The sequence below is a fragment of the Anas acuta genome, chromosome 5 (assembly GCF_963932015.1).
Source record: "Anas acuta chromosome 5, bAnaAcu1.1, whole genome shotgun sequence".
NCBI lineage: Eukaryota > Metazoa > Chordata > Aves > Anseriformes > Anatidae > Anas > Anas acuta.
The window spans coordinates 27,125,314-27,135,641 of NC_088983.1; the positions used below are offsets into that span (position 1 = coordinate 27,125,314).

The 10,328-nt window shown below is 40.5% G+C and overlaps 1 protein-coding gene across 4 annotated transcripts in view; it reads left to right on the forward strand.

Annotated features, from left to right (window-relative positions):
• The window catches only part of LOC137857186 (mucin-5B), a 45,564-nt gene extending 41,381 nt beyond the window's left edge, over positions 1-4,183 (forward strand). For all 4 annotated transcript variants that reach the window (XM_068683388.1, XM_068683391.1, XM_068683390.1 and 1 more), the window contains 4 exons: positions 1,434-1,562; positions 2,417-2,456; positions 3,182-3,305; positions 3,818-4,183. In XM_068683388.1, coding sequence (XP_068539489.1) covers positions 1,434-1,562; positions 2,417-2,456; positions 3,182-3,305; positions 3,818-3,992 — 468 coding nt within the window. In that variant the 3' untranslated portion in view covers positions 3,993-4,183. The remainder of the gene's footprint in view (positions 1-1,433; positions 1,563-2,416; positions 2,457-3,181; positions 3,306-3,817) is intronic.
• Positions 4,184-10,328: the final 6,145 nt, after the last annotated feature.

The following is a 10,328-nucleotide window of genomic DNA, read 5'->3' on the forward strand; positions in this document are numbered from 1 at the left end:
ATCTTTTCTATTTCATCCTTTTGTTCCTTGCTAAATCTTGCAAGCTAGCTTCTTCTGTGCCAATATATAATTTTTATGCTTCCACTTAAAAGGTGGTTACCACAAAGAAATTTTGCATTTATCCATTAACCTCTGTTAGGAAGAGTATTTTCCTTTCATAGTTTTTACTTTTCTTCCATCTATTAAAAAACTTCAAAACCTGTAGAATATTTTTTTGTTCTGTATATAAGCAGTGCTATAGGCTGGGAGATGAGTGGTTAGAAAGCTGCCTGGCAGAGAAGGACCTGGGAGTATTGGTTGATAGTCAGCTGAATATGAGCCAGCAGTGTGCTCAGGTGGCCAAGGCCAACAGTATCCTGGCTTGTATCAGAAACAGCGTGGCCAGCAGGGCTAGGGAAGTGATTGTCCTTCTGTACTCTGCTCTGGCGAGGCTGCACCTCGAGTACTGTGTTCAGTTTGGGCCCCTTGCTAAAGAAGGACATCAAGGTACTCGAGTGAGTCCAGAGAAAGGTGACAAAGCTGGTGAGGGGTCTGGAGAACAAGTCGTATGAGGAGCGGCTGAGGGAGCTGGGCTTGTTCAGCCTGGAGAAGAGGAGTCTCAGGGGCAACTGTCTTGCTCTCTATAGGTACCTTAAATAGGAGGCTGTAGCGAGATGAGGGTTGGTCTATTCTCCCATGTGGCTGGTGACAGGATGAGGGGGGAATGGGCTGTAGTTGCACCAGGGAGGTTTAGGTTGGTTATTAGGAAATACTTCTTTACTGAAAGGGTTGTTAAGGCATTGGAATGGGCTGCCCAGGGAAGTGGTTGAGTCACAATCCTTGGAGGTCTTTAAAAGATGTTTAGATGTAGAGCTTAGTGATATGGTTTAGTGGGAGACTTGTGGGAGACTTGTTAGTGTTAGGGCACAGGTTGGACTAGGTGATCTTGGAGGTCTCTTCCAATCTGTGAGATTCCGTTAGGTTCTATCCCACCTCTATTAACAGACCCATCTTCTGTACTTCATAGTGTGGTGGTGGAGTCACCATCCCTGGAAGTCTTTAAAAGACGTTTAGATGTAGAGCTTAGGGATATCGTTTAGTGGGGACTGTTAGCGTTAGGTCAGAGGTTGGACTCGATGATCTTGAGGTCTCTTCCAACCTAGAAATTCTGTGATTCTGTGATAGTGTCTTTTAGCATTTCTGCTCCTACCTCTATACTCATTCTGCCACCAGAATGTGGGTGAGCTCAGTAGATGTGAATTCCAGATATCTCAGTACTGTGAGGATAATATGAACATCCCAGCCCCTCTGCCAGTTCATTGACTGTATTACTATTGCATTGTTCTATTTATACTTATTGTATAAATAAGTAAATATCTACCTGTATATATAATATCTATATATTGTTCTATTGTTATATTATATTGAAATTTATTTTTTTCTGTTGTTTTTAGGTTGGAAAAAGTTATAAAGCACCGTATGATAACTGTACTCAGTACATGTGCACTGAATCAGGAGGGCTGTTTTCCTTGACTAGTACAGTAAAGGTCTGCTTACCATTTGAGGAATCAAACTGTGTCCCAGTAAGTATTTAAGTACCAGGAAGAAAAAAAAAAGAAAAAACAAAAAAAACTGTCTGAAATCAGCCCTGCCAGTGCTATGGTATGGGAGGCTTCTATACAGTTTTGAATGAGTCACATCAGTGTTTCTTGACCTTTCTGAGTTGATCATCTTTGTTTGAAAGAAATGTGCTTTTTCAGCCCAAAATGGAATGTCCTATGGAAATATAACAAAAGCTATACTTTCTAAGAAATCCACATATTTTACTTGTTGTGAAGTAAGACAATGGAACTTGAAATAGGGGAGTGCTGGGGCAATGGCATGGTGGGACTTTTCATTACTTAAGGAACACCAGTGTTACAAAATGCAATTGAAGAAATGATGACTTAAGATGGACCTGTCAGGGAACCAATGAACATAGTGTCTTCTGCGATAGGGTGCATTGCTAAGCAAGTAAGTGGTAGATGAATGAGCAACAGGGAGCATTAGTGACAGGCTTTTTAGTGACCAGTGGTTTCCAGTAACTTCCAGAAAGGGCTTTGCAGGCTGTTCAATTCCAGGAGCAGGTGTCATTGTCTGGTTTTGGAGTTGGCTTTCGTGCTGGCTTCAGCAGGATCTGCATAACATCAGGCATATGTTACAGAACATTCCACCTGGCTTATGAGTGGATATAGTTGTAAGAATATTCAGTCCCTGCAGGATATTTTTAAAGCTGTTTTGTACACAACTGGTACGCAAACAGGTCTGAAGAGGAATTAATGTGTTGGTTAGAGATGAGGGTATGTATCTGAACCCTCTGTTGCTACTAGCTGCTTAGCAATATACGTACACTAGACTAGAGTATCTAAACTATTCTGGTTCTTTGTTTTCAATACAGGGGACAGTTGACATGACTTCAGATGGCTGTTGTAAGACATGTGAGTGCGTTAAATCGTTGATTCCCTGCTAAAATACTGCTAGGTTCTCCTCTGCTTGTAGCCCTTCTTCTGCATGCACCAAGAAGTTCAACAGACCAGAAGGCTTTGTTCATGTATCAGAAGAGCAGTTTTGTACCTTACAGCTAAGGCTCAAAAATTGCTTTGTTCTTCCAATGGGGACACTAAAAAATTTATCTCCTTTCTGCATTTTTAAAAGACTGAAATATTGTTAGTTTGAACTATACTTCCAATGAGAGAATTTGTAGGAATTACATTCTGTATTTTTGCATTTGAAAGTTACATGGGAAAAAAAATTGGATTTTTTTCTTCTACATCATCCACCCAGAATATATAGGTTGTTACAGTCACAAATGTTAACAAATACAATTCATAGCACTTAACAACAAAAACGCCTTAATATCTCCTTTTGGTCTTAGTTCAGCAGTACCTTTACACGAACTTACACATGTCTTCATTTGAGCCAGTCCCTGAACAGAAAAGTATCTAGGAAAGTGGGGAGTTGTTTTTGCTGAATTAGTGCCTATTTGCACTCTCCTTGTTTATTTATTATTTGTGTTTGGTGTGTGTGTATTTGTTTTGTTATGCATTTAAACTACAAGAGGTTTTATTAAGATGATCTGCCCATGGCTTCCCAGCAGGTGTCTTTCAAAACTTCTTTTGCTCCCCAGTCTGAAGAAGTGTAACAGAAATATTCTCCCACACAGGTGTTGACCTGCCACATAAATGCAAACGCAATGTGAAAGAGCAGTATATTGTTCACAACAACTGTAAGTCTGCTGTTCCGGTCCCAATGCCCTTCTGCGAAGGGACGTGCAGTACCTATTCTGTGTAAGTAGGAAACCTTTCTCTGTCTTCACCAGTGTCTGGTCTTCCTGGGTTCTTGTTTAAAAGGACCTGACTGGGAAACTGGATGTGAGAACAGCAGCAGTCATCAATGTGATGAAATGCCTTTAGTGTGATGGGAATGCCTTACTTTAGGATAATAGACCCCTCTGCAAAGAGACCTTCCTGTCCTTATGTGTATTTATGAACAGCTCTGGGGGTTGATGGAGTTTCTTCCTGCTCTTTGGTCTCTGCATGAATTGTTCATTTCTGTGTTGCCAGAATGTCCTTAATCCAAAACCCACCAAATTTAATGGGATTTTCCTCACTGAACTCAGAGGATCTAGCACTGCATAGCTAGTATCATCCTGAGGAAAGGCCATTATGAATAAGCAGAAATACAGATAAGAAATCTTGTTTCTTTCTTCATTAGTTGTACCCCTATTTGGAGGAATGAATACAGATCACATAAGGAAGAAAACAGGTGGTGGACTCATGTGCAAATCTCATTTCTGTAGGTATTCCTTTGAGACCAATGAAATGGAACACAAATGCATTTGCTGCCATGAAAAAAGGAGTCACACAGTGAAGGTGGATCTGGTTTGCTCTGAGCATAAGACAGTCGAATTCACATATGTGCATGTAGATGAATGTGGATGTATGGAAACCAAATGCCCAAAGAGGAGAACGTGAGACAAAGGAGACATTTCAGCTCCCATTTAATGCTTCCCTAGCAAGTGAGTAGTTTAGAAAGCAGCTGTGACTAACCTTGAAGTGACCATACTTCTCTCCTGTGCTTTTTTCCTTCTGGTATTATATGCAGTTATGGAAATTAGCTGAGGATTTTGCTCTAAATGTTTGTAGAATAAACTGCATTTCAAAGAGGACTTGTTCTCTTGTTTCAGTGATGCTGCTAAAGGGGCAAGGAGTTAATTTCTTTAATCCTATATTGGTGTATAAACCAAGGTTATTACAAGGCACTCCAGAGACAGACAATGCCTTTCAAAAGTCCTTCCTGATGAAAGTGTGCATTATAAAACCATAACTACGTGCTTCAACTCATTTCCCTCAGAAGGGAAACAGCAATCGCTTCCACAGGTGTGGTTCAGTCAGAGAGGCAGGACTCAGCTCAGAGGCACCTTGTTCTCCCCAGTGGTTCTACACCTACTTCGGCTGACAGTCTGGGTCACTGGAGCAAAGCAAGGTGCTTTTCTCCTTCTGTGCTGTAAGCACTACAGCAGGAGTGTAAAAATGCATGCTAGAAAATGAACATATTCACACCCTTATAGTGAGTCTTTATCACTGGTGGGTTTTGTAATTTGCCAACATCAAACTTCAAACTTGGAGCTGCGTGTCTCGTGAGAGACTGATGTTCGGATCCACATCTTGCTATGTGACGATGATTTATGTCACAAACAATTGACTCCCAGTTAGCATGTTCAGTGGGACGTAGTGTTTGTGACAGTATCTTACGTCGACAGGGGTTAAAAAAGCTCAGCAATACCTTCAGATTATGCAGGGAAGGAAGATGTTTTTACTGCTTGAACAACTTGGTCTTTCTGTGACCTGAACGAGAACTAAGGGCTGTAAGCGCAGTGTCCTACAACCTGCCAAGTAGAGACTTTGGGGAAATGTTTTAGAGGGAATACTTGTGAACTGACAGAGTAGCTATTAAGTGTGCTAACCTCTAGCTTTCCATTTTAAAATGTTGCAGCTATTGAGTTCCAAGTAGTCTCTCATTTAATTCTTTTTCATAATAAATCATTGTAGTTGATGTCAGGTTACTTACACATGTACTGCTTCATTATGGTATTACTGATCTTAAAATTGCAGGAATACTGGACTTTGAATAGGCATAGCAGTTGAAAGACATACGTATTTCTTTGCTCTTATCTGATAGGCCCATGTTTATTGGGTCATCACTGTGATGCCTTAGCACAGCCCCTATTGGGCTTCTGTGGAACTCAGCTCGTTTTAACATAACAGTTCTCCAGCCCCTTTCTGGAAGAGTTTGTCTCAGCCTAGACTGGTGTGTAAGAGCCCTTGTGAAGGTATCAGTTTCTCAGCACTGGGTATTTTGAGATCCAGGGTAGCCAGCTTAGACAGCTGAAGACAGAGAAGATGAATATCATCCTTTGTTTTTATTTTATTTATTTAAAAGGAGTAAAAGAGAGACTGAGTGTTCGTAACAATTACAGTGAGAGTAAGCAGTTGCAATGGGAACAGTGACGTGCAGAAATATTTGGGAAACATGGGCAATAACATTCAACAAGATGTTTGTGCTGCTGCTGAATTGCAACTAGCTCTCCCATTCCCAGCCTCTGCCCTGGTCACTGGACCAGTTTGCTTGATTATAAATGATAAGAATCCCCAAATAATTCAGATAACTGTCAGTGTAATGCAACTCCCGTGGAAGGCGTGTGTTGCAATTGCTTGACATTGAGGCTCACATATAAACTTCACATTAGCCCAGAAAATATTCTTACTGATACAAATCAAGTGCATGCCTGATTTTGCAATGCAAAGTGCAGCAGCAAGAAAGAAGGACATTCGTTCCTTTCCTCCTTGCCTTTCCCGGAGGGGAAAGAAATCATTCTTGAGTGCTTTCGTCATCAGAAGAGTAAACAGGCTCTTAAGTAGTCAGATACAAATTCCTGTAAACCCTGCAAATGAATCATTCTCAATAGGGTGGCTTAGCTAGAATACTAGCGGAAATCTTTTCCATATCTGCTTTGTCTTCAGGTGGGAGAAGGGCAATAAAACGTGATCTAATTTTATGAGGTACACGTAAAAGTCCACTCTCCTGTATGATTTTACTGGTGATGAGACTTTATGCAGAATTTAAGAATTGAATTGATTTGAAGGTATACTTTTCTATTCATTTTTGGCATGCATTTTGCTTTGCAGGCAAGTGAAATTGTTTTAGCTTAGAGCTGGAACCAACAGCTTATTCCCATCTGCAGATGGCTATTGAACAGAGGATCATATGAAACCCCATGTTCCCCTTCTCCACTCCTGATTATGCCTGATTCTTCATTTACTCAGTGTGGTATCTAACTACCCTGTGCTGTACTATTTCCAACTCCAGTGGCCAGGTGTTGAACTGAATGTGTTCATCCTCTGTTCATAGATGCAGAGTCCTAGTTAGATGAGATGCAGCCAGCAAGACCAAGTTACTTCAATGCAAACTTTCAGCTTCCTCAGCTCACAGACAGTCAATGGGTAAATACAGTCAGTGGGTTAAATGTTTTATCCCTGTGAGCACTCAACCTGGGCGTGATCCTGCTGGAGCAGCTGTGTGGTTGTTTCTCACGTGTGCATGCTCTAACACTCATCTGTAGCCCCAGGGCATCTCTTCCAGCTAGTGACCAGTCTGAACGTCAAACACTTTCCTGGCATAACTCCAGAAAAATTACTGGCATTGCTCTAAGTACTGTTTCTTCCCTTCTGCATGAATTCTTTGCACCAGCATCCACTTTACTAGGGTAGCCCCAGAAGAACCAGTCTTCAGATGAGCCAGTCAGGCCGGGGATCAACTGGTTTCAGCTTGTAGCCATTCTGTTCTTATCAGGAGATGATGGTACTCCATATGCTGAGCAGTTCTGAGAAAGCACACCAGGAAGAACTGCCCCATATTACTAAAATAAATATATGCCAGAGATACTGCACTGTGTCAGGTAAACAAGTCTGAAGACACATTATCATGTCACTGGTGTTAACTGAGATGGGTTGCCATTACGTGAGCTCTGACTTACTTGCCTATCAGTTTATGGCTTGAAAAGCTCAATTCCCAGTACTACCTTAATGTAGTTTGGCTAAATTTTTGTTGGGCTTTTGTTAATGATTATTGGTGTTTGCAAAGAGGAGAACATTAGAAGTCTGCTCTGAATTTTTACTTGGGGAGAGACACTGTCCTTTTCCACAGTTTTTCTTAGAGTGGATCCCCTGGCTGTGGAATCAGACCTCTAGCTTTATCTGCAGTGTGCTGTACCGATATCAATCTATTCCAGTATCTACAATCTTGAGCTGAAAACAAAGTCTGTGAACTGTACATGCCCTCTAATACAGAAGGGATTGTTTAAAAGAATGCAGCACCTATTTTGTTTGTGTGCTAGCTTAACAATTAGAATGAGAAAGTTGCAATGTGAAGGTGGAAAAATTTGTCTAAGTATCACTTGGGAAAGTTATGTGATTAGTAATGAGCCAGAAAAGAAAATAATGTGACAAATAAGAGATTATCTTGCAGGTAAGGGGAAGACCGAGCATTGGGTGGTCTGAGAGCTGTGTCTGACTCTTCCACAGGTTTGTGTGCTCACATACACGTTCCGTCCTTGTTTATATTTCCTTTCTGATCCCAGATAAGGATAAGGGTAGGGCTCTGTTTCCTTTATGCAATTGTAACATTTCAGTTCATAAAAATTTTTGCACAAGTATATAACACGTCATTTGCAAACCTGAAGGGGTACACTTGCTTCTGTCAGGCATCCCAAACATCTTTTACAAGAAAAAGGGTGACAATATGCCAAAGACACCAAGACAAAGGTATCAGTTGTGAAAATCTTTCTGGTTTTTACACTTCAAAGGATCTGATTATTCAATATCTTTAGGGCAACAATGGGTTTTAAGTCTCAGTTTACCTTGTAGAAGGCTATTCTCACATCCATTTAATTCTTTGACAACACCAATTCCTATCTTAGGAAAGTAACACACAGAGGGTGTGCCCAGGCAACTGGCTTTGTGTCAAAAGTAGGCCAAGGTTTGATCATGAAACTACAAGGTTGTAATTTTTTACACACTTTATTTTTTTCTAGGTGTGAAGACCCACTTTTCATCAGTAGCCTCTAGGACCATTTAATTGTTTTTTTCATTCAAAGGGAATCTGGTAGCTTCCTGTACATTTAGGTTTAGCTCTCTGTTTATGGATTATATTATTTCACTCAGCTTGCTTTCTGTGAAGGCGTATTTTAAAAATATACTCCTTGTAGAAAAGGACATTATTTAATTACTGATCCTTCTGACAATGAAATCCAACGAAGTCTCCCATCGATAAGACTGGGTAGAAGAAAGATGGGGTAGCTAGACTTTAGTTCATCCCATCTACCTTCTGGCAAAATAAATATGAATCAAAACTGGGACTTGAAGCACTGTGAACTTTCAGTGTAGTTACTGAAAATTGATATGCGCTTCACTTAAGAGCTCAACTGTCTTCTGGAAATGCTCCCACCTAACCTTCTTGACTTCATAGGCAGACTAAGGTAAGTACAGACCTACCTTGTCCAAATTCTCTAAAGCAATGTGAGAAGTTGATCCCCAGTGCCAGTTTTATATATTCCTAATGAGAAGTGCCAGAAATTTACCTCAAATTCTGCAAACCCTATGCCCTGCCTTAAACAGCTCAACCATCTTCAGGACTTTTAGTGAAAGATTCTTTCACCCTGATGTTTAACAAGAATGATGCTGAGAACAGCTTCATTATTTTCAGTATGTTCTTTGGGGTGGGCACCATCTCACTTACCTTTAACATTTGTAGTGCTTGCTTTTACTCCCTTAAAAAAAAAAACAAAAACGGCCCATTATCTAACCTCATTCTCAGCCTTGTCACAGAGTGCTTGATGTTTTGAACTACTACCCCAGTGTCTCTTAGCATTACTCCTGCAAATCAAAAAGAGCTTAAAACTGGGCTAACTTGACAGACAGTTTGCTTCCACTCCTGTGTTTTATGTGTCAGTTAGATCCAGCTTAAATTTCTGAAGTTAGTGAAGAAGTCCATCAACCCTCTTGTGTTCCAGCTCTGAAGCATTTTTTTCCAAGTCACTACCTTTCCCTACACTGCTGTTCTAAGACAGCTACAAGTCCTTTGCCACACCTTTACAGCTTCTTGTCTTCACTCCTTTGTGTATCCAGATGTTTTTCTGTATTAACCTATTGATTTCTTGTAATATCCTATAAACCTGGCTAAAAAACAGTGTTTAATCTGACCCTCAGTGAGCATTGTTCTGCAAACAAAAGGTTAGCCTAGTGCCATGTAGCTATGCCAGCAAATAATTGCTAACACTGCTGCTTTATGGTCTGAAATTATCTTTTCCCCCAGATCAGTTTCTCTCAAGGGCTGCAGCAGATACCTTTTCTTCCCCAAGTACTCCAACTTACTTCTAGCTCTCCCAAGTTCCACTTTCTGTTTGCTTTTGATGATGTTCTCCATCTTTTTCAGATTTTCAGATGCAGTCATTTCAGGCTAAGGCACAGAATGTTTTTCTGGGTGTGTGGTATGTCCTATAAATCCATTTTTCTTTAGTATTACCCCAGAACTGCTACATTCATCACACCCTTCCTCAATAAGTAGACTTAGCAATCCTTCAAAGAATTTCTGTAGTCTGCAACACTTGCTCTGTATGGTAAAGTGCTCATCTAAAGACCACTTACCAAGAACCAGATCAGCCCTGTGGCATTACTGTGGGTGTGTTCTCCATTGCCAAATGAATTGGATTGGACATCTTCCTGAAGACATCTGTGCATTTTCAGTAACAAGTTGTTCATTGTGCGACACTTGTGCAGCCTGTGTTGTGCTGCTTAGACTAGCTTATAATAATACCCCTTTAAGCCTTCCTAAACTGAAAAAGCAGTTTCAGGCACATTCTCACCCTTCATCTACACTTTTGTAATTGGATAATTAGGTATTCAATTACTGGTCATACAAAGATTTCTGGCAGAAACAGGAGCTATGCCTATTAATTCACCTTTCCCTCCCTCAAACTCAATGAGTGGAAAAACAGCTGAAGAAAAAAAAAAAAAAGTAAAAAGTGAAGTTTTTCCCACAGGTCTCATATTTTGCTTTCAGAGCTCAAGAGAGTGCTCAATTTGTCTGATGTGTTTTTATTAATAACTAATGCATTACGTAGCTTGCAGTTGATGGCGATTTTTCACTTCAGAGTAACACTCAGTGCAAGTAGTTTCTTTGTATCATGGACATGAGTATCGTTGAATCACAGAATCTGAGAGCATTGTCCAAACGCTTCTTGAACTATGGCA